The sequence below is a fragment of the Macaca mulatta genome, chromosome 1 (genome assembly GCF_049350105.2).
Source record: "Macaca mulatta isolate MMU2019108-1 chromosome 1, T2T-MMU8v2.0, whole genome shotgun sequence".
Classification (NCBI taxonomy): domain Eukaryota; kingdom Metazoa; phylum Chordata; class Mammalia; order Primates; family Cercopithecidae; genus Macaca; species Macaca mulatta.
In genome coordinates, this window is record NC_133406.1 from 203156238 (window position 1) to 203180455 (window position 24218).

The 24218-nt window shown below is 50.7% G+C and overlaps 1 protein-coding gene and 1 long non-coding RNA gene across 10 annotated transcripts in view; one reads left to right on the forward strand and one right to left on the reverse strand.

Moving 5' to 3' along the window:
* LOC144334288 (uncharacterized) lies at positions 1-7801 on the reverse strand. The gene is made up of 4 exons (XR_013403990.1): positions 7664-7801; positions 6547-6636; positions 2958-3044; positions 1-135 (listed from the first exon to the last, which is right to left on the reverse strand). It is a non-coding gene; the product is annotated as an uncharacterized LOC144334288 (long non-coding RNA).
* The window catches only part of RSPO1 (R-spondin 1), a 23231-nt gene continuing 6000 nt past the window's right edge, over positions 6988-24218 (forward strand). Inside the window, exons 1-4 of one of the 9 annotated variants that reach the window (XM_077963216.1) lie at positions 7249-7386; positions 9595-9661; positions 11799-11874; positions 11994-12375. In XM_077963216.1, the coding sequence (XP_077819342.1) occupies positions 12282-12375 (94 nt within the window). In that variant the 5' untranslated portion in view covers positions 7249-7386; positions 9595-9661; positions 11799-11874; positions 11994-12281. Of the gene's footprint in view, positions 7387-9526; positions 9662-11798; positions 11875-11993; positions 12376-21075; positions 21288-24218 lie in introns of those variants that run through there. The other 8 variants (XM_077963251.1, XM_077963197.1, XM_015135676.3 and 5 more) reach the window with 8 other exon arrangements.

Genomic DNA, 24218 nt, shown 5'->3' on the forward strand with positions numbered 1-24218 from the left:
GCAAGGATGAGCTGGCAGGTTGGAGACCCAAGGAAGAGCTGGTATTGCAGTTCAAGTCCAAAGCCAGAATTTCTTCTCGCTCAGGGAAGTTCATTCTTTCCTCTCATGGCCTTCATCTGATTGGATAAGGCCCACCTACATTATGGAAGGTAATCTGCTTTACTCAAAGTCTACCGATTTCAGTATTATTCCCACTGAAAAAATACTTGCAGAGAAACAAAAAGTACAATGTTTTTCCCATGGCCTAGCCAACTTGACACTTACTTTTCTTACTATTGGGAATTGTGCTTTCTGCTATATTAGTTCATGGTTGACAAGAAAGGCAGATGGCCGGGAATCACCCTGGGTTTGTCCACAGTTAACGGCTGGGAGGGCAGGTGGACAGATATACAGGGAAACAGGAACCAGGACAGTGGAGAGAAGCATTCCAAGAAGGTGGAGGTGTCAAGAATTACACAGGGATAGAGAAGGAAGAAGACAAAGGAACCACAGACTGCGGTGATAAGGAGGTTGTTGCTGACCTTAGCCGTGGATCATGCCGGGAGAGTGAGAACTGTGGAAAGGAAGGGGACTCTTTCACATGGAAGGACTGGGAACTGGAGTCTAGCACAGGAACATGCGAGTAAATGGCTACAAAATGCAAAATAGGGCCAGGTATGGCGGCTCATGCCTGTCATCCCAGTGCCAAGGTGGGAGGATCACTTGAGGCCAGGAGTTCAAGACCAGCCTGAGCAACACAGTGAGACACCATCTTTACAAAAAAAAAAAAAGTAAAAAATTAGCTGGGCATTGTGACACGCACCTGTAGTCCCAGCTGCTTGGGAGGCTGAGGTGGACGAATGAGCTATGATTGTGCCACTACACTCCAGCCTCAGTAACAGAGTGAGACCCTGTCTCTAAAATCAAAATAAAACCAACAAACAAATACAACATATACTGCAACAGAAAGGAAGCTGTGATATGAAATAGTGAGGGAGCTACTCAGATGGAGAGGTCAGGGGAGGCCCTTCTAACAAAATATTTTTTAAGTGGAGATTGGAAGGAAGAAAAGAGGCTGGGCACAGCGGCTCATGCCCACTCCCAGTACTTTGGGAGGCCAAGGTGAGAGGATTGCTTGAGCCCAGGAGTTTGAGATCAGCCTGGGCAATATAGTGAGACCCCACCTCTATTAAAAAAATTTTTTTAATCAAAAAAAAAAAAAGAAGAAAAGAAATGGCCCATATGAAGAGTTATGGGAAGGACAAGATGGCAGAGAACCCGTGCAAAGGCCCTGGGATGAGAAAGAGTCTGGAATTACCAAAGAACTGAAAGAAGCCTGATAGGGCTGAAGTAGAGAGAGAGGCGATGTATGAAGCTGGAGGGATGTAGCCTTATAAGGGATGGTGTTTGAATTTGGTTCTAAGTGTGATGGAAAATCACTGGAAGGTTTAAGCAGGGGAGAAAATGATGGGATCTGCTTTATAATTGTTAGTGTACTCTGGCTACTGCGTGAAGCCTGTGTTGGTGGGGGATAGAGTGGGAATGGGGCAACCTGGAAGGGACACTAACAATTGTCCAGGTAAGCAGCAAATTTGGCTTAAAGCAGGAAAGGTTCTGGGGGCAGATCCAACAGAATTTGCCAATAGAATGGATGTGGGAGGTGAGAGAGAGAAGAATGCAAAACAACTCCCAGTTTCCTGCTTTATCAGCTTCATCGCTGTTTCCAAGGAGAAAATCTGGGGAGAAAGAGGTTCTGTGCAGGGCTCAAGAGTTTAAGTTTAGGGGCAGGGAGTTGAAAGGGGTCAATCTTGGCCATCTTAGCTGCTTGATGATGAGGGCTAGGAGGGGGTGAGAGGCTGGGAGGGGCTGGAAGGGGAAGTCTGCATGGTCATCGTGGGCTTGCTGAAGCTCCAGTGGAGGCTGGCTGTGGATTTGCAGTGGCACTGTCCTAGGTAGCTGGAGGACTGTCCAGAGGAGCTCAGCAGGAACTGGCAGGGGGTTTGTGGGGCAGTTAAGATGTGGAGGCAAGGCCAGTGCAGAAATCGTCATCGGGCAGGTGAAATGCCAAGAATCTGAATTAGAAGGAAGGGCATGAGAGATTGGGAGCAGAAGAACGTTAGAGTTGGGGGTCTGAGGATCTTGAAGCCTATGATTTCAGGGATGGAGTAGTTTTGGTGAGGTCAAGAGGGGGTGGTCATGTGAATGGGAGACGAAAGTGGAGTGGACAAGAGTATCGACCTAGTCCAGGAGGTCCCAGAGGTGTTGAGAGTAGCACTGACATAGAGAATGAGGTCCCCAACGTGATGCTTGAGTCTGCCACAGAGAAGAGGACCTCAAGACAGATGCCAAGGTCCTGTGTGAGCAAAGAAAGCACAGCAGGGCATGAGGGAAATAACCCAGGTGAGGAGAGCAGGAAGGTAGAACAGGAGGAACAGTTACAAAAGGGAGGGCAGGGGGGTGGTGTGGAATGAGGCAGATGCCACACCCTCGTGAGGGAGAATGAGTGGTTTTGCCAGACTTTGCTGGGCAAAGGGGGTGGCATCCCTGGTGTGTGTTAGAGGACCCCGAACTCACTCACAACAAGGTGGAGAATCTGATAGGTGTGTTTCTGCTGGTATGGGGCTCCAGAGGACACAGCAGGCCCCCTGGGAGGAAGGTGGAGAGAGAGGAAGGAGGAGGAGCTGGGCAGTGTTCTTGGGAATGATATACTTTATTACTGCTTACCGGGGCTCCTCATTCCCTTCAGTCTCACCTCTTCAAATTCAGCCTTCACCAGAGCTGCAAGACACTTCTAAAGCACAACTCTGGTCCTGCCTTTCTGCCTCAGCGACACTCAGGGGCTGCCCTTGCCCTCAGGGTAAAGTTCCTGCTCTTTGGCCTGGTACCATAAGGTCCTTTTGGAAAGACCCCATCTGCTGCCCTCTTCCCCACCTCTCCACCTCTCTCATCCAAAATATCCACGACGCAGAACTACTTACAGCACTAAGGGCAACATGATGCAGCAGGCCTCCGGGCCCTTGCACCTGCCATTCCCTCTGCCTGGAACGCCTTTTGATCATGTGTGCCTAGAAAATGCCAATAAATCTTTCAAGCATTTCTTCCCTGAAGAAGCCTTCTCAGATTCCCTCAAGGAGTTGCGGTCACCCCTTACTTTGTCCCACCACTCTGCCTCATTTACCCTTTCACCAGGCTCTTGAGTCTGCCTTCCTCACTAAACCAGGAGTTCCTTAGGAAGACAGACAGTATGATACTAATTTCTCTAACCTCCATTTCCAGCCCTGTGCCTGGGATACAATAGTGCTCAGTTGATATCTAATAAAGGCACTAACCAAATTATAGCTAATAAGAAGAGCCAGCATGTACTAAGTACTTACTATAATTCCTAAGCTTGTGCTAAGCTCTTTAAATGCATTATCTTAGGTCATCCCTATAAGAACTGTGGTGGGTTAATATTGTTACTATACCTATTTAACAGATGAAGAAACTGAGGCTCAGGGAGGTGAGGTGACTTGCCCAAGGACATTAAGCTAGTCAGTGGTAGAGATGGGCTTCAAACTCAGGGCCAATTCTAGTGTCCATGCATTTAGCCATTATGCTATATTGCCTCCATGAAAGAAAGGATGACAAGATCTAGCCTGGGCAATGGCTCATGCCTGTAATCCCATCAATTTGAGAGGCTGAGGTGGGCAGATCATTTGAGATAAGGAGTTCGAAACTAGCCTGACCAACATGGTCTCTACTAAAAATACAAAAAAAAAAAAAAAAAAAAAAATTAGTTGGGCATGGTGGCGTGCCTGTAATCTCAGCTACTTGGGAAGCTGAGGCAGGAGAATTGCTTGAACCTGGGAGGCTGAGGTTGCAGTGAGCCGAGATCGCATCATTGCACTTCAGCCCGGGCAACAGAGCAAGACTTCTTCTTCTTCTGAAAGAAAGAAAGAAAGAAAGAAAGAAAGAAAGAAAGAAAGAAAGAAAGAAAGAAAGAAAGAGAGAGAGAGAGGAAAGGAAGGAAGGAAGGAAGAAAGGAAGGAAGGAAGGAAAAAAGAAAGAAAGAGAGAAAGAAAAAAGAAAGAAAGAAAGAGAAAGAAAGAAAGAAAGAAAGAAAGAAAGAAAGAAAGAAAGAAAGAAAGAAAGAAAGAGAAAGAAAGATTTCAGAGAACAACAGAGTTATGGAGACTAGAGTTTGCAGGGGAGCCTGTAAATTGACCATAACAAAGTCAACTTTTTCTAGAGTAACAGTAATGATCACAGATGCCATTAGTTTTCAATTCAAAAGCCTTCTTCAGTGCTGACAGAGTTCTGCTTTTGTCTGTGAAGACTCTTCCACAGGTAATTCAGGTAAATCCTTACTGGTCTAAACTAATTTTAGCAGCGTGATCCCTCTTGTCTGTGATTGGTTCATTGGTGGGCATGTAATCCCATTAACTATTAAAAAGAGACAGCTGGACTTAATTGCTGGACTTGGTGGGTGAAGATGTGGTGTCTGGAGCTCCTGCAGCCATCTTTTCTCATGAGGGCTGTGACCAGCACACTGAGGGTGCTAGAATGAAAATATGGGAAAGAACTTGATTCTTGATGGGGTTGTTGAGTTACTAGACCATTCCTATATCAGCCCTTCTTGATGCTCAAATAATAATTCACTCCTATTGTCTAAGCTAGTTTGAATTGGTCTTCTATTTCTTATAGCTGAAAGTATTGTGATACAGTGACAATGAAGGTGGTCAAATAATTCTTGTCTTGCAAAGTGACATAAAGTGTGAGGAACTTCCCTAATCTCTAGGAGCTACAACCCTGGCCCAGGTCCACTGACCTTTGGTCTCTAATGAGAATGATGATCTTGGCCTGGGTAATTACAGCTAGTGACCTGTAACATCATCTGAGTAAGCCTGCAGGACCTACAAAGGTACAGTCCTGGTCATCTGGAGGTTCAGTTTACTGAATGTTGGTTAAGTATGTCCATGGTGCTGGGATCATAAGGACAAATCAGACACAGTCCCTGACCTTAAGGAACTCACACTGCAGTGGAAGAGACCATCATTGACCAATGATGGATGATGTACAGGTCTACACAAGGTTTGGAGGCTGACATTTGAGGTGGTCAGGCGAAATTTGGTACAGACCTTTTGAAGGATGGCACAAGAAGGATTAGAGAAAAAGACATTTCTAAGCAGAATGCACAGCATATGCAAATTTAGAGCAACACAACTTTCCCAGGGAAACTACTCATTTGGCATAACCTGAACGGGGCTGGTCACTTGCAGGTTGTGTGTCTCTGAGCAATTGACTTGTATCTGAGGCTCTGAATTTACATTTATGAGAAAAAATGGGGGGGGGGAAGAAAAATAAAAAAGAAAGGAATTACAATGGTTGCAAAATTAGGTAACAGAATATATACGCAAAACACAGAGCTTGGCATACATTAGATGCACAAGAAACATTCTTCCTTAGTCACCCATTATTGTCACATGGTTCTAATTCATTATCTTCTGTGACCCAGGTGGCTTTCTTCCCTTTCTCACTCATTCCTGAGCCTAGTAGCTAGGCCCCCCAACTTCCACAGACTTTTCCTCAGGCAGGAAACCTGAGCCCACTGCCTGGCCTAGGACAGCTTCTAGGGCTGTGTGGTTTGTGTTATTTCTTCTCTTTTCTCTCTCTCTCTCTCTCTTTTTTCCTAAATGCAACAAAATAAAACCAAACAAAAAGCCCAATGCCTGGCGTGGCTTGTCAGAGAGTTATGCAAGTGTGTAAAAAAATAAAATAAAATAAACATTGAGTTTTCGGCATTTGGGGCTGTTTGATTAGACACGGAGCAGAGCCAAGGGCCAGTTAGATGCAGGGAAGGCTCAGGGCAGAGGGGAGAGGGGAGGGACTTGAGAGGGGGTTGGAGGTTGGAGGGGGCCCCTGGACCAACTCGGAAACGGCTGTTTGCCTCCTGCAAACTTGGCAATGCTCTGGCTGAATGAACCCAGACACTGGGCATTTCGAACCCAACTGCTCCACTTTTTCTGGCTACCCACCATCCCTGTTCCCTGGCCATCAGGACACTCTAGGGGTCATTACATCCATTCTCCTGTCATCGTAAATGACCCTGTGCCCTTAAACTCAATAGTCAGGGTCCCCCCTTCTCTCCTAAGAGGGAGATTCCACAGCCTGTCTTGATTACTCACCCCCCCACACACACACAATCAGTACATCTTTTCTGCTCTAGCTTAACTCCCACTAACTATAGTTTTAGCCCATTTTCCTTTCCCAATCTGAAGTGAAGCTGGAGAACAGCTGTTTGCCACTCTAAGAAGTGAGTCTCTTTCCCTCCCTTCTTCAGGCTTGACTTCAACATCATCTGGGTCACTGCAGGTGTCTGTAGCTGTTCAAGACTCATTCCACAAACATTTATGGAGTTCCTACCATTAACCAGGAGTTTGTAGCCTTCATTTCAATGAACCCTCAAAACAGATAAAACTTTGCGATTCAGAGAGGTTAAGTAACCTAGGCATGACCACACAGCTGGTAAGTGATAGAGCCAGACAAGAATCTAAGTGTTATTCCATGATCTCCCTCACTCTCACCTACCAGCTGCCTCTGGAGGTGTCCTCACCTCGGTGCCCAGGATCTGATAGCCTTGGTATTTCTTCTGTACTGGGAAGATGCACAGATTTGACCCTGAAGGGGGAGAGGGTGCGGTCAGGACCACCAGGCCCTGTTGAGCCTGTTCCTTGTCACTTTCCAGGTTTCTGATGGGGAAACTGGGGTTTTCACGAGGGTCTCCGGCCCCAGTTCTGACCCCAAGATGAGCGGAGTTGTTGCGGAAGCGGAGTTGTTGCGGGTTCTCTGGCTGCGTGGAATCCCCGGGGCGAGGGGCGTGGCAGGGGACAAAGACAGACGGTCTGCCCCACGGTCCCGGGGACTTGTCCCTCTGCCAGTCCCGCGCTCGGAGCGCAGGGCGCCAGCTTCGGGCAAGGACGTGCGGACTCCCGGGCCGGCGCTCCAGTCCATTTTTTCTTGCGGATCCCTGGAAGGGGGGCCGGCTCGCGGGTGGGACTGCGAAGGGGGGGATTCCCTCCCTCGTGCTCGCAGAGGACTGGCCCCTCTCCGGGCTGGGAGCTCCGGCCGAGCGGAGGCGCGACGGAGAGCACCAGCGCAGGGCAGAGAGCCCGGAGCGACCGGCCAGAGTAGGGCATTCGATCGGGTACTGCAGAGAACCAGGGCCGCTCCGGGCCGCCCCGGAGGACCGATGCGCCGGGTGGGGCGCTGGCCCCGAGGGCGTGAGCCGTCCGCAGATTGAGCAACTTGGGAACGGGCGGGCGGAGCGCAGGCGAGCCGGGCGCCCAGGACAGTCCCGCAGCGGGCGGGTGAGCGGGCCGCGCCCTCGCCCCTCCCGAGCCTGCCCCCGCCGCGACTGGCAGCACGAAGGTGAGTCCCCTCGTAGCTGCCCCGTCCTCCTCCCCAGCGCCCCCTTCCCCGGGAGCTGGGGCGCGGCGGGCCCTCCCGTCGGGGCTGGTTCGAGCTGGGTGCGGGGGGGGAGACAGCGAAAGGAAGGGGAATGTGGTCGCTCTCCGGTCGGTGATCGGGAGAGGGCACCTCCTGCACCCCTTCCTGTAAGTCTGTCGCCCCCGTCGGCCCTCAGTCGAGCAGGCAGCCCCCTCCCCTCGAACTCCCATCATCCCGCAGCCCGGGTGATCGTCCTCACTTGCAGTCCTGAATTCTCCAAGTCCACCAGCCCTGTTTACACCCCGCCTCCAATCCAGAAGTTCTTGATCCCGGGTCGCACTGGTTTGGGTTCCCCCAAGTTCCACGGTCTCTGGTAACCCCCACCCCAGTCCACAGCCTGGGCCTGGGTTCGACGTGGCAGGCGGCACGCGCTGTGGCCCCCGGTGCGCAGCGAAGTGGCGCGGCTCCCTGGCCCTCGGGGTCTGGCGCTCAGGAACCGAAGGTATCGCTTAGTTGGGGAGAGGTGGGAGCTGTGTTCGCCCGGGACTCGCAGGAGGGCCAGGACGGACTTGGGGTGAGGGTGCTTGGGGGTGGGAGTTTTCTTGTGAAACTGGCCTCTCAGACGTGGACAGCTCTCTTGGCTCTTGAGGGCCAGCCGGGGGACCTCAGGTCCGCGTCTCCCTCGGCACCTGCTGGGGCCTCTGGGGGATGGTGGGGGAGGGAATAAGAATGTGCGCGCTTGCGGGGGTGATGGAGGGTTGAAGAAGCCATCCTCCGCTGCCCTTGCTTTTGGGGGCCGGGGCACGGCCCCCGCACCTGGCTTGGCTCCGACCGACAGGCTAATCCCGACAGGTCGGACAGGCACATACTTGGTCCGCCCCCCGCCCGCAATTCTTCTGCCCCCGCCTGCCAGCCTGCTAGGAGGCCAAAACTCTGCAGCCCGCAGCCCGCCCGGGGAGGACTAATGAGAAATTATCTGGATAGTTTACATTTTTGGGTCTGTATCGGACACCTGATGGAGTACCACTTTATTCTGAAGGTGTTGCAGGCAAGAAGGTGAAGGTGATTCCAGCCCCGTCCCTGGGCTGAGTTTCTGCCCTCAGCTCCACCTGCAGCTGTGTTCCCCTCCCCAACCTGTGTCCTCCCCTCTGAGGCCCATGTGGCCTCTCTCTTTGGTCTTCCGTCCCAGCTCTGCCTCTGCCCCCAGCCCCGTCCCCACTTTGCAGGTCCACCCCACAAGCTGGATTGTGCCTCACACTCGGCAGCTCCCTGCGGGTTGCCCTGCCCTCCCCACACCCAATCCTGGGTAGCAAACCCGAGGGCTGGTCCCTAACTAGGTCTGTAACCCCTGACCCTTAACCACTCAGGGCCAGGTCTCTTCCCCTGTAAAATGGAAATAATTCTACCTTCCTTCTTCCATTGTGAGGAGTAAAGGAAGACCTGGCACATGGCAGGTGGAGGGAGGCATCCAACGAGTGTGAATCCCTAACCCCCCACAGTGGCAGAGACAAATACCCTTTCTTACCCCTACCAATACCTGAGGTACTACCAGCAGTCCCCATTCTATCTGTGTAGAGCGAGCCTCAAAACATAAACTGCTAGTGCCATATAACCCAAGGCCCAAAGGAAATCAGACAGAGGACTCTAAGAGAAATGAGGCAGGCTGCTTAAAAGGGAGTCGTCAGCTCCTATCTCCTCTCTCAGCCCTAGTCCATGCTATCCGTGTCTGCAAGTGTGCGTGCCTGTGTGTGCACATATGGGGTCAGGGACTAGACGCAGGAACATGGAGCCACTGAGGCAGGGACCTGTGGCCCTCTGGGGCTTGGTGCTGCAGGGTTCCTAGTCTAAGACCTGTCCAGCATTTCAAATCAGATTTCATATAAGATCCTGGATTTTCTACTCCTCTTTTGAAAAATCAGAAGATCTGTCAACAATCAGTCAGAGCTGAACGGCATATGCTCCCTTTAGATGGGTCATTTACCCTCTAGTTTACCCCCTCCACATCCAGCTTCAATCGTACATGTCATTTGTACCCCCTGGTGTAGAGGAACTCTTAGCCCCTTTACAGGGTTGATTCTATATGTACCTTTTCAAAAAGTGCTTGCAACTCTTCCCATCCCAGAGGTGAGGGAGGCCAGTGTCACTTGCTTCAGTGAAATTTACATCTGGATCTTCCTTACGATTTCCCAGCTGAGATTGTGGTTTCCTGGTGATTCAGGTGGGAGTGGGCCAGAAGATCAACGCTGGCAAGGACTGGGTGAGTGTGGCAGGGGTCAAGCTGAAACCTAGGACCTGGGAGGATGGAGAAGGAATTCAGAGGGAGAGGAGAGGGAGGAAAAAGAAGGGAGCTAACATTTGCTGAGCACTCACCCTCAATTGCCAGGCACCATGACAGGTGGGCACAAGGAATGCAGAGATACATAAGGGAAATTCTGTGCCCCCAAAAAAATGCCAGGGATATTGATCACGCAGTGAGTCCAAAGTCTTTCAGATCCAGGGTTAACACCAAGTTTGTCTGATGCAGTGTTTGTCAACTGTAAGGATTCATGGAACAGATCTGCCAGGGATTCTCAGACCTTAGTGTGAGAAATGCTGCAATTAAAGGCAAATCCTATCACTTTGAGTGATCGCTTTGGTGTCAAGGCAATCAACCATAAAGATAAATGCCAATATGGAAATTGCATAATAGTGCCCAGTATTAAGGTTAGTATCCAGATGATACAGAGCATGTTCATATTGCCTTTTGAATGATCATTAGAATATAGACACAAAATGAAGCTTTGATCACAACAAATACAGCAAATATTATTGAGTCATCACTATGTGCCCAGCACCATTCTAAGCAGTTTTATGTATTAAGTTATAAACAGCAATAACCTTCTTTCAGATAAGAAAACAGGCTCAGACCAGCTAAGCAAGGTAACACAGCTAATAAGTAGCAGAGCCAATATTCAAAGCCAGGCAGTCTGACTCTGAAGTTTATGTCCGTGACAATCACGCTGTACAGCCAGCCTCTGAGACTACATTCTTGGGCCTGAAGACCCCAGTTTGATAAACTCAACTGGACATCTATAATTTGTGGGTGATAGAAGTGTGTAGTGGGGGCTGGGGAGGATACAAATACTTTGGTAAATCAGGCAGGGAGTACTGGAGGGACGTGCAGAGGTTGGCAGCTGACGGGCATTTGGGGATGGCTGGGGGCATCTCCGCTGGCTCCGGCCACAGCACCAGGTGGGATCCATCAGCCTCATGTAAACACTTCTCACAGGCAGCTTAACCACTTGAGTGTGTCTGGCCTTCAAAGCCAGCGGGAGAGGCCAAGGAGGGAGGTACTGAACTCCCTTAGGGGATAATGATTTATCTCCCGTGCAGGTGGGCTTTGCTGGGGCCTCCCTGAGAGGTGAGGGGGTGGACTAGCACTGAAGAGCCTAGAGAGGAAAGGATTAGGATGGGGGTGGGAGGGGCATCTCCACTCCAGCACCTCAGATTTCTCATTCCTGAGCCTGAACTCTCTGACTCTCAGCTAGCCTGTGACATAGTCATGCTTGTCCCCATTCTATAGACGTGAAACTGAGGTTCAGCGAGGCTGCACGACTTGTTCAAAGGCATCTAGCCAGTGGAGGGGAAGGTGATGGCTCCCTGGCATCTACAGAGCCTCTGTGCTATTGACCTGCATGCTCTGTTGTGCTGTGGGTGTGTGTGGGAGAGTGTGGGGTGTACGTGGGCAGGTCACTGCTATGAAAGAACCTCGGGAGCATTGGAGCATGAGTGTGTGATCCCGTGAGGGGGCAGCAGGGTTTTCATTCTCACTCCCAGGTTGGGCTCAGATGTCCAACTTCCCAGACACATCTGATTCAGGGGAGGGACCGGCTCCCCTGCCCCCATCACCCCAGCCAGCCAGCAGGTCCAGAGACCTGGCTCTCGCTGGGCTGGGGGATTATCCCCATTCTCTGTGTCTCTGGCCAGGGCGGGCATTGCTGCCTCTTTTATCCTCTCACAAAGGCCAGGCCCGCCGGGCCTGCTGTGTCAGAGTTTCTGTGGCCGGGGGAAGCCTTACTTCCTTTTCTCCCGCCAAGCCCAGAGGGCCACGCAGAGTCTGCCAGCTTGCCGGGGGCCACTGCTCTAGCTCCAGGACAGGTGAAAGGCACATGGGTGACTCAGCCCCAGGAACAAAAGGCTGAGGGGTCACTCATGGAAGGACAGAGAGAGAGAGCTCCTCTTCAAAAGAGAGGATATTACTGCAGCATGAGGTCTGTAGGGTAGACTTAAGGAAGGACTTCCAGTTAGAGCTGGACAACAGGAAGCAGGGGTGGGACCAACTGGCTCCCGTTATTGAGAAATCATCAGTGATCCACAAGTTTGGTTTGAATGTCCGCCATATTCTGGCTACACAGGTTGCCGGCTCCAGTCCCAGGTTAGGGAGTTCTGCAAGATAGGAAAAGGAGCGGATTTCTTCTAGAAAGGTGCTAGGTAGGTAACTCATAACGTCCAAACATTTTGAGCTCCCAGTCTTCTGGGTAGGGCAGGAGGCATAGGTGGGAGGGTTCATAGTACTACAGAATTAACCCTTCTTTCTCCTCCCCTCACAGGTTGGTTTTTGGAGTAGTCCCTGCTGATGTGACAAAAAGATCTCTCATGTGATATTCTGAGGTACCTTTGAGGAAGTCTGTCTTTGAGGACCTCCCTTTGACCTGATGGAGAACTGGGCGCCCCACACCCTCTCTGTCCCCAGCTGAGATTATGGTGGATTTGGGCTACGGCCCAGGCCTGGGCCTCCTGCTGCTGACCCAGCCCCGGAGGTGTTAGCAAAAGCCGTGTGCTGTCCACCCTCCCTGAGACCACCCCTCCGACCAGGGGCCTGGAGCTGGCGTGTGACTATGCGGCTTGGGCTGTGCGTGGTGGCCCTGGTTCTGAGCTGGACGCACCTCACCATCGGCAGCCGGGGGATCAAGGGGAAAAGGCAGAGGCGGAGTGAGTAATGGAGCGTGGTGGGCCACAGCTGGCCTTGGAAGTGGGAGGGGGCCACCCGGGAACTAGGGGTCTTCAGGAGTTTTATTCCATGATGACCCTTGCAGATTTCCACTCTGTCTATTACAGCTTTGTAGATTACTCAGTAGATGATCCTGTTTGTGGATTATTCAGTTGGTGGATTAATTCGCTGAGATTACCCACTCTGTAGATGACTCACTTTGTCTGTTTTCCCCTTTGTAGACTCTGCTTTCTAGATTAACCCCTCTCTTGTGAGGATCCAGTTTGTGGATTACGCCTTTGTGGATTATGTGCTTTGACATAACACCAGCTTTGTGTGGTATCCATGGAGATGCTTCCCCAAACCCCCTGCCCTGGGGCTCCTTTTTTGGGTAAAGTGCAGCCATCAACCCTTCTGGGTTAGGAGCTCTGCACAGCTTAGCACTGGGTAACAGGGCTTCCCCTGCCCAGATCATGGGGCAGGAACAGTGGAGTAGGGAGGATCAGGAGACTGTCCACTGCTGTGACTTTTAAACCACGCCCAGTGGGATTCAGGGAGCTACAGTGGCATCGAAGGGGAGACAAGCAGGCAGGGGTCTGGCCTGACCACCCTTCAAACCAGAGCAGTCTCACTTTTCCCTGCTTTTGGTAATGAGCATCCACATGAGATGTCGTTGGAAGAGAGGGTTCTCATAGCTTAAAAAGAAAACCAAAATCCTATCATTGTACAGATGCTAAGAAAGGGGAAGAAACAGGTCTAACGAAATACAGTTGATGTTGGAACCCAGGTCTCCTAATGCCTGTGGGCCCAGTCTTCTTGAAAGCCGAATTTGATGGAGTTCAACGGTAATCTGTCCCCAGCCCCTTGATAGGCACTCCTCAACCTCTGCTTAAGGTCTCCAGTGATGGGACCCTAGTGCTGTAGGGGTGGCCACTGTGTGTGAGGGGCCCACACGAGGGAGAGGGTGGGGGACTCCAGAGTCCCAAGTCCTCATCTGTCTTTGGACATCTGCCATGAGAAGATGCCGTGCCCACAGGTAGGAGGTCTTCCTGAAGTCTAGCCCAGCCCCCTCTTGCTTCATGTTTCCCTGCAGACGGAGGCCCCCCAGTAAAGGTTGAAAAGCAGTGGGGTTTTGCCGGGGCTTCACGGGAGCAGCCAAGGCCAGGACTCAGTGCAGGGAGAGAAGCTCAGAGAACTGGTGAAGCTGAAAATCCCTGGCTTAACAAACAATTAGAGACAGTTAGGTTTAATCAGCAGCAAGGCCTTGATTTTCCTCCCTTCTCATCTGTTGTGGCCAGTATTTTGGACTCCATGGGCCAGATGCGGTTTAGCGGTTTATAATCAGTCTCCTCTATTTCCGAAATGAGAGAGAGAGAGACAGAGAGAGAGACAGAGAGAGAGAGAATAGGAGGAACCATTCACATTCAGGCAACGTGCACGTGTGCTTAACGCTGACCCTCACACATGCAGAGCCTCATGCCCGGCTAAACCAGAGGTCACGGGACCTGAGTTCAAGTCTGTTGTATTGAAAAGGAAAGGAAGTACTAGACTTGGCATCAGAAAGGGCCTGGTCCTAGCGATGGTAAATCTCCTGCAGCAATTTTGATGTGCTTGCTCACTTTTCATACGGCCACATCTAACAGCCATGGCAGCACATGAGCCAGTTTTTATTACCCAGTGATGTAACAGACATCCTTGATGGTAAGAGGCAAGGGTTGGGAGAGGTGTGGAGACAGGCTCAGGGGTGCAGGGAGGGATGAAGGTTGTGCTGTTTGTCAATACTTGTCACATAACAGCCATAGTCATCGCAATCAGGAAGCTGAAATGTAATGTAAAGGAGGATAGTAAGGCTTACATGAGATTTTATATATATATATAGAGAGAGAGAGAGAGAGAGAGGAAAGAGAGAGAGAGTTTTGTTTTATTTTGTTTTGTTTTGTTTTGAGATGGAGTCTCGCTCTGTCACCCAGGCTGGAGTGCAGTGGCACCATCTTGGCTTACTGCAACCCCCGCGTCCCAGGTTCAAGCGATTCTCCTGCCTCAGCCTCCCAAGTAGCTGGGATTACAGGCACGTGTCACCATGCCTGGCTACTTTTTGTATTTTTAGTAGAGATAAAATTTTGTCATGTTGGCCAGGCTGGTCTCGAACTCCTGACCTTAGGTGATCCACCCACCTCATTAGGTATATATTTTTAACACCTTTGTAAAACATCAAGTTCTGCGTAGACTCTGGGTGCAAATCATTATTATATAAACAATGTGTAGACCATTTTGCCTTAGGGATTCTGGGGAAGTAGAGAAGGGAAGAAAGAAGACCAAGACACCTGTGTGTGCCTGGCCTCTCGACAAGACAAGCTTGGAAGGGCACTGGGTGGACCTGGGGATGGGGGTAGGTGTGCTATGTATGAGCCTCAGGGCTGTTGACTCTGGCTGACAGTCCTCAGCTTCAGGGTAGGAGGGCCACCAGAAGCCACTCAATCTAAATCTCATTCTGAGCTATTATACACCAGTTTTGAAGCCAGACATGTCTGATCTCAGAGTCTGAGTGATGGTCTGCCTGCATGGAGCGAGAAAAATTGAGCAAAGAACTTCTCTTTAGCTGTGAGTGGTGAAGTCCCCTTGAAGTTCCCCTCCTCCATTCATTGAGGACCTGCCCCTCCCTGAACTCCTGTTCACTAAGCCCCTTGTCTTCTTGCTAGCCCTCACCCCTGATCTGGGGTCCCTGCACCTTCCTGAGCCCTCATTCCCACTCATCCCTTGCACTGAGTGTGCTCCTTCCTGAGCCCCTTCTCCTCTCTGATTCTTGGGCCCCGTGTCTCAGTCCTGCCTCCTAGGAAGCCTCCATTCCTTCATTGAGCCCTGACTTCTCCAGAAGCCAGGAGCCCGCTTTGTGCCTCTTCTCACGGCCCCATCCTCCATCCAGAGCCTCTGCCCCTGCTGCACTGACAGCCTTACAGTCCCTCATCCCTCACTGAATCCCCGTTCCTTCCTTGGCTCATTCCACAAATGTTTATTGAGATCCTGCAAGCTGGCCCTGATCGCAGAGATGAATCTCGCGGGCGGAGGCTGCAAGCGAGTGGGGGAAGACAGAATGTCAGTCCAGTTCAGGAATGCTGCACGGGAGAAAACCTGAGGGCATGGAGAGCCCCGGGGAGTTGGGAGGAGGCACAGAGTGTTCCTTTAGGAAGTGGGGCGCAGCTAGGAGTAGCTGGGGAAATGAATTATCAAGGGGGTTCTGGGGAGCCCTAGGATTTCCACTGGGGAAGCTGTGCTCATATGTTTTCTGTTGGAAAGAAGGGTTCTGCTGCTAAACAAGCCATCCAGAACCCACTAGGACAGAACAAGGAAGCTGTCTGAGGCTGAGGGGAGGGTCCAGGTAGAAGACACTGCAGGGTAGAGGTCAGGTCATTAAGCTCTTCACACCTGCCAGGCTGAGGAGTTTGGACGTGGCCTGACTCCAGCTACAGTGGGTAAGGAGGCACTGAGGCTTTCATCAGGGAGCCCAGAGCCCAGCTGCTGGGTGGGGGAGGTGGCTTGAGGTGGGAGGCAAACAGCCCAGGTAAGAAAAAGTGAGGATCTAAACTAAGCTCGCAGTTGAGAGCTTAGTTTAGAATCCTGGGTCTGGCTGGGCATGGTGGCTCACGCCTGTAATCCCAGCACTTTGGGAGGCTGAGGCAGGTGGATCGCCTGAGATCAGAAGTTCGAGACCAGCCTGCTCAACATGGCGAAAGCTTGTCTGTACTAAAAATACAAAAATTAGCCAGGAATGGTGGTGTGCACCTGTAGTCCTGGCTACTCGGGAGGCTGAGGCAGGAGAATGGCTTGAACCTGGGAGTCGGAGTTTGCAGTGCACTGAGATTGCACCATTGCACTCCAGCCTGGGTGCTAGAGCGAGACGGTTTCAAAAAAAAAAAAAAGAGAAGAATCCTGGGTCCTACCAGCAGGACATACCCAGGGCTTTCTGAACGTGCAGGTCTCAGAAAGCCACAGGGATAGATCCACCTCCTGGGACAGCGTGTGGCCTGAGAGGGGCCCTGGCCTACTCACTTCCTCAGTCTCCTGGCTGAGGCCCTGCTCCCTATCCTCTTGCCCTCGCCAACTGAACTCAGGTCTCTCTTACCAAACCCAGTTCCTCCAAGACTAGATTCCACCCCAAAACCAAGATCATCACTCTCTGGGTCATGGTGAGTTCTCTCCATCCACCACTGTCCCTGACCCATCTCACTTGAGTCCCTCATCCATGTTCCATCCTGGTCCCTCCACTGTAGTGAATCTTCATTAAGATCCATCCATACACCACCCTTCATCTCAAGCCTCTGTCTCACTCACCATATCCTCAATCTTATAACCTTGTGGAGCCTTATCCTTTACTGAGCTCCCATTCAGAAATGATGGGCTCTGCCTGCCGAAGCTCTTTCTAGTGAGAGAAAAAGACACGTTAGCAGATAATATCAATACAAGGTGACGTTCGTCATGACAGATTCAAGTACTAGGGGTGTGGGAACACATAGAAATACTCCATTGAGACTCTGCAGGGAGGTGAGATCAGGAAGACTTCCTGAAGGAGGTGACTTTAGTTCTGAGGCTTGAGGGAGTTGGTCAGACTCAAAAGGAGGTGGAGAGTGTTCTGGGCAGAAGGACCAACTTGAACAAAGGCACACAGGTGTGAGATAGTGTGACATGTCCAGAGAAACAAAAATGGTTTGATATTGCTTAGGAGTGGTGCTGAGGGGTAACGTGGATGGGATGAGCCCACAAAAGCTTTTAAGGTCAGGCAAGGAGCTGGGTCTTAATTCTGTAGGTGATAGGGAGCTATTGATAGATAAGAGGAAGGAGTGTAAAACAATCAGATTTTTAGTTTAAGAAAGATTCCTGGGGATGAAGAAATTGGGAACTGGAAGAAATGAAGCCCCTAGGGAGGAGGAGCAGCGATCCAGAACCATTCTTCAAGGGGTGTGGGACTGAGCTGCCCTGGAGCATTGCCTCATCATAGCCACAGCAACTTAAAAGAGCTTTGCATAGGATGAAGGAGGCTAGGAGAGGGGGAATCGGGGGCACAGCCTTGCCCTGCTGGCTCAGTGAAGTGGGCTGGAGAGCAGGGTGCTTGGGAGCTGAGGGAGGTGGGGTTGGTGGGGGGCAGTGGTTGGTGGAGAGGGCAGAGCTGGGGGTGCTGAAGAAGGCAGGAAGGAGGCTCCCCTCCCTGCAAGCACCCCTCACCCTCAGAGTCTACCTGGCCTCCTCAGCCAGGCTTATAGCCCTGCAAGGCTGCTTCCCCTGCACAACCACCATAACAGGCAGCAGCAGGAGGGAACTTTCTTGCTTTTGTTCCTTCTTTTCTTTTAGAGAGAGGGTCTTGATCTCGCTATGTTGTCCAGGCTGGTCTCAAACTTCTGGGCTCAAGGTATCCTCCTGCCTCAACCTCCTGAGTAGTTGGGACTACAGCGTGTGCCACTGTGCCCAGCTAGAGGGGAGCTTTCTAAACCACCAACCCAACGATGTCCTTCCATTGGTCGCTTCCCTCACCAAGAGAAAGAGAGAGAGAGAGAGAGAGAGAGAGAATATATAAAGCTCTATGTTCTTTTTTTTCCTTTTGAGGTGGGATCTTGCTATGTTGCACACGCTGGTCTGCAACTCCTAGACTCAAGTGATCCTGCCTCAGCTTCCCTAGTAGCTGGAATTACCGGCACATGCTATATAAAGCCCTATTTTCCATGCCATGGTCGATCCAGGATTATCAGTGCCTCGGAAGCTTTGCACTGGCTGTTCCTCCTGTGTGGAACGCCCTCCTCCCCTAGGCTTCTGGGTCGCGGAGTGCCCTCTGCCTCTCTACATCCAGATGTGTAACCAGCCCTGCCTCCCTTGTCCTTGGTGGGCCTTTGTGGCTATACCTCCACGTTCCGGCTCCTAGGAGCCCTGAGCACCTGTGAGGTGTGCACTAAACATCTGTGGAATAAATAAGCCTTGGTTTTCCTGCTCTGAATCATTATGCATTTCCCCCAAATATGAACCATCTTCCTTGGACCCTTCCTTCAAGGGCACATTCTCATTGTCGAGCCCCCTCTCTTGTTCCCCGATCCCTTCACTGCCTCTCTGAGCTGAGAACATCCTGTGCTTTCTGTCCCCCTTGATAAACATCCCTTTCCTTATTGAACTGACCCCACCTGTAACTGAGCCCCCATTCCTCTTCTGAGCCCCCAAACCCTCATGGAGCTCAGCTGCCTGACCCCCTTGTCCCTGACTGCAGCCCCTGGTCTCTCCCCCTAGCCAAGGCCAGCCTCAGCGTCTGAGCCCTATGTCTTGATGCTCCCATTTCCTTGTGTCCTTGGGTCTCTACTCCATCAATGTCCCCTGCCTCTGAGTCTTGTAATCACATTCCCCACCCCCAGCCGTGCTCTCCCCTTCTCTGTCTGTGATCTCTGATTTTCTCTGTTGCCTTCCTGGCTTTATCTCCACTCCTTCCCTTCCACTCACTCCGAAGCCCACTGTGGTTTGGCTCTCATCTCCACCTCTCCACCAAAACTGCCCTTCTCAAGGTCACCTAATCAATGACCACTGAGAGTCAAGTCTTGTGGATTTGCTTCAGAGCTCACTGGCCTTGCTTCCTCCCAGCCCTGGTCCCTGAATATCTCTCCCTTTTCAACCTGATTCCTGGCACCTCTGTCTCTCAGTCTCCTCCCAGCTCTCCAAGGATCCTTCTCCACTTCTTTCCCGAGCCCCTCTTCCTCTTGCATAGCTGTTAAATGCAGGTGTTGCCTGAGGCACCACCCAGGCTCTTCTGCTCCCACAGATCTAACTATCAGCTTCTTTTTTTTGAGTCAGGGTCTTGCCCTGTCATCCAGGCTGGAGTGTGGTGGCTCAATCATAGCTCACTGCAGCCTCAAATTCCTGGACTCAATCAATCCTCCAGCCTCAGCCTCCCAAAGTGCTAGGATTACGGGTATGAGCCCCCATGCCAGCCAACAGCCAACTTCTTCAAAGAAGTTGAAGTTCCTGACCTTCCTTTCACTGCTGAACCACTGCCTCCTGCTGTCCACCCCACCACCCCACTGAGACTGCATTTACCAGGGCCGCCACCACCCGGTTGGGCTCACATGACATCTCAGAAGCAACTGTCTTGTTGATGCCTCCCTCTTCTGAGTGCACTCTTCTCTCGGCTCCCACGATGCAATATACTTCCCAGTGTCCCCTGCCTGTCTGTTGGCTCCTCCTCTGCCTCTTAGTGTACTAAAGACTTATCTGTCCTTCTCTTCAATGTCCAGTTCCTCTTCTCACTCCCCAGACCCACTCTTCTTGCCATCTCATGGACTGGCATGCCTTTGATGACTGTACGATGTTAAGAACTCCACTTCTCTTTAGCCAAGCATGGTGGCATGTGACTGTAGTCGTAGCTACTTGGGAGGCTGAAGCAGGAGAACCACTTGAGCCCAGGAGTTTGAGGCTTCAATGAGCTATGTTTGTGACACTGCAATCCAGCCTGGGCAACAGAGTGAGATTTCATCTCTTAAAAAAAGAAAAAAACTCTTAAAAAAAAAAAAAAAAAAAGAAAGAAAAAAGAAAAAAATAACTCCGCGTCTCAATCTCCAGCCAAAATAGTTCTCTTGAGTTCCAGACCCACGTGTTCAATTGCCTAACAGACATCATTCCCTGGATGTTCCACAGGAACCGCAAACTCAACTTGTCTAATACTTAGCTACTCATCATTTTCCCACCCAAACCCCCTCCTCCTCCTGTGGTTCCTCTGCCGGGGAAGGGCTGTTATACAAGCCCAGCATCTCAAGGTCACCTTGCCCCTGCCCCTCACCCCCTCTTGTTGAATGCTTCGCCCTGTCTTGTTGACCCTGCCTGACCATCTCACGTGTGTCTACTCCCTCCCCTCTCCTTGGCTCAGCCCAGCTCTCCTGGACTGGAGTTCTAGCCTGGGAGTCTTCCTGTCTCCACTCTTGCCCTCGGACAATCCATTCTCGACTCTACCGAGTGATCTTTCTAAAATGGAATCCTGACTGTGTTTCCTGTTGTAAACCTCCCACTGATTCCTTCTGACCTTCAGGATAGGGTGTGAACTCCTTAATCCAGGTTCAGGATTCTTCCTCATCCAGCCCCTGCTTCCCTCTCCAGCTTCCTGCCTCATCACTCGCTCCACGTTCCCGCCATGCTGACCTGATTCCAGATTTCCTTCCCGGGTATGCCACACTTTCTCTGCGGTGCCATTGACGGCGCTGAAGAAAAATGCACACAGGGACTTGTTGCTAGTGGAATGGAAGGTGGGCAGCAGACCTGAAAGGGCGCCTTTTGCAAACCTGTTCTTAGAACGGGTGATAATGAAGGAAGAAATGAGTATGGCAGCATCGCTGGAGAGGGCTGCAAATGGGACGCCGGGATAACTGCCGTTACTGAAACTAAGGCAGAAACCTAGAAGGCGCATTCACGTCAACAATGAATTAAATCAAAACAGTGCATCGTAGACGATTTAATATCTTTGAAGTGGAAGTGGTGCCTAAAATAGATAATGACTCGTAAATTTGTAACACAACTGAATAAAGGCCCAGAGTAGAAAAATAATCCGAAGTGCTCCCTCATAACTTCAATGTCGCATTTGGAGTATTTTTGCTCATACAATGATTCTACCAACAAGAATGATCGTGATTTTTATTTTTATCTTATATTATTATTATTTTGAGACAGAGTCTTGCTCATCACCTAGACTGGAGTGCAGAGGTAATCTTGGCTCACTGCAGCCTCTGCCTCCCGGGTTCAAGTGATTCTTATGCCTCAGCCTCCTGAGTAGCTGGGATTACAAGTGTGTGCCACCACGGTCAGCTAATGTTTGTATTTTTAGTAGAGACGGGGTTTCACCATATTGACCAGGCTGATCTTGAACTCCTGGCCTCAGCTTCTCAAACTGCTGGGATTACAGGTGAGAGCCACCTTGGCCAGTCTATTATTATTTTTTGTAATAGAGACGGGGTCTCCCTATGTTGCCCAGGCTGGTCTTGAACTCCTGGGCTGCAGCGATCTGCCCACCTCAGCCTCCCAAAGTGCGGGGATTACAGGCATGAGCCACCACGCCCGGCCCATAAATTCCATTTTCCAAAAATATATAGTTTCCGTGCCACCTCATATTGTCCTACCCTGGGCTCCCTAAACTTCGTTCCTCTGCCTGAAACACATACTGGCCGAGAAATTTTGTTCAAGTAATTTACCTTTCCATTCCCTCATCTATAAAAATGTGCATAATAGGTCAAGTGGGGTGGCTCACGCCCGTAATCTCAGCACTGTGGGAGGTCCAGGCAGGTGGATCACCTGAGGTTGAGAGTTCAAGACCAATCTGACCAACATGGTGAAACCCCATCTCTAATAAAAATACAAAAAATTAACCAGGCATGGTGGCAGGTGCCTGTAATCCCAGCTACTCAGGAGGCTGAGGCAGGAGAATCACTTGAACCTGGGAGGCGGAGATTGAGCCACTGCACTCCAGCCTGGGTGACACAGCGAGACTCTATCTCAAAAAAAAAAAAAAAAAGATAATAAAATTTAAAAATAATAACAATAGTACCTACCTCATGGGTTGTTGTAAGGATTAAATGAGTTAATACTTGTCAAGCACTGAGAACATTGCTGCCACAGAGTAAGTGATCAACATTGAGTAACACACTGCCGCCACTGTGGTTATTGCTGTGTTGTTGTGATGATTTGGTGTTTGTTATCATCTTCCTTCCTTCGGTTGCTCTCCTTCCTAACTCCTCCATGTTCTCCTGTTCTGAAACCAGGAATGATTCCTGCATCATAGACTCACGCCAGCAGCTGCCCAGAGTGGACATCGTCATCTCTCCTTCTCAGGGAAACACATGACATTCAGTATTTTGCCCACCTTCCCAGACTGGGAATCTGGCTTTGGGTCCTGATGACTCTGAAGCCGGGGCTCTGGGTCCACTACCCTGTACCATCTCCCACCATCTCTATTCTGATTTTCCCAGCTCTCTGCCTTATGCCTGTATCTGCCGCTCCTCACTGCCTGGCTCTTGTTTTGTTTTGTTTTGTTTTGTTTTTTTGAGAAAGAGTCTTGCTCTGTCACCCAGGCTGGAGTGCAGTGGCATGATCTCAGCTCACTGCAGCCTGTACCTCCCAGGTTCAAGTGATTCTCCTGCCTCAGCCTCCTGAGTAGCTGGGATTACAGGCGCCCACCATCACATCCAGCTAATTTTGTGTATTTTTAGTAGAGATGGGGTTTTGCCATGTTGGCCAGGCTGGTCTTGAACTCCTGATCTCAGGTGATCTACCCACCTCAGCCTCCCAAAGTGCTGGGATTCTAGGAGTGAGCTACTGCACCCGGCCGCTGCCTGGCTCTTGTTGCCCTTCTTGATCAAGTTCAAGTTATAAAGACCGTTCACCACTCCACTCCCACTCCCATCTCCACCCCATGTAACTACTTCCCTTCCTCTCCTTCCCTCTCACCTTGCTTCTCTTGCCATGGGCTTCTTTTCATGTCTGGCCCCACGGCTCACCCACACCCCAGGTCAAACATCTGGGAATCACCCCAGGCTCCTCCCCACGCCTCTTTCCTCTCTGCCTGTTAGCCGCGATGTCCTACGGGTTGCATTTCCCAAGCATCTCTCAAATCTGTCTTTTTTCCCTCTATCCCTGTGGAACAGAATTTTAAGACGTTCTCACTTTTCTCACCTGGATGATCTAGTCAGCTTCCTCCCAAACAGTTCTTCCATCTCTGGTCTCCACCCTGGCTCCCAGAGACAATTTCCCAACGTGTAAATTGGACTAGGTCTCATCCCTGCTTAACATGTTCTAATGGCTCCCTGATGTTTAAACAGTCTGAGAAGGTCCCAAAACAAGTGTTCTGTGGCCAACATGCTTGGGAAATGCAGTTCACTCTGTGCCCCGCTCAGAGAGTCACTGCACACGGGAGAGTAATAAAGCTTCCATTAGGCCTGCAGTAAAGAAATCTGTTTAGATTTGTTTGACCCACTGGTTCCTGGTCTTACCTGACACAGTAGCCTTTCTCCACATTTTCCTATTCACGGTTGGGGGAATCAAGTTGTAAGGAGTACTTTTTGGGAAATGCCATCTGGCAGAATCAAGTTCAAGTTCCTTAGCATGATATAAAGATAGAAAACCTTACCTTTCACCACTCGCCTCCTATTCCCATCTCCACCCTAAGTTATCTGCAATTCCGCCTTTCCCTAGTTTTACACCTTTGTGGTCCTGCTCCCTGAGTGCCCTTAATTCTGCTTCCTAAAGGACACATCTGTACAAATTATCTAAGACGTGGCCTCAATGACACCTCCTTTGTGGCTTGTTTCTCTCCTTCTTTTTGGCTCCACTATTGCTTGGCCCTGTGACTGTCAGCATTCACCTATTTGTGGGTCTGTCTGCTCCACTGAAAGTTCAATTCCTCTACAGAGTGGCTTGTCTGCCTCAGTCCCCAGGGCTCACACTGTGCAAGGTCTATGGAAGGGGCTCCGTGAGTGAGATCAAAGATCCTGAGACTCAATGCTGGGATGGAAAACCACGAAGCCTCCAAGGATGGTTCTCTTTTTTGTTTGTTTGTTTGTTTTTTGAGACAGAGTCTTGCTCTGTCATCTAGGCTGGAGTGCAGTGGCACAATCTCAGCTCACTGCAACCTCCGCCTCCCAGGTTCAAACGATTCTCCTGCCTCAGCCTCTAGAGTAACTGGGATTACAGACGTGCGCCACCATGCCTGGCTAATTTTTGTATTTTTAGTAGAGATGGGGTTTCACCATGTTGGCCAGGCTGGTCTCGAACTCCTGACCTCAGGTGATCCGCCCGCCTCAGCCTCCCAAAGTGCTGGGATTACAGGCGTGAGCCACCACGC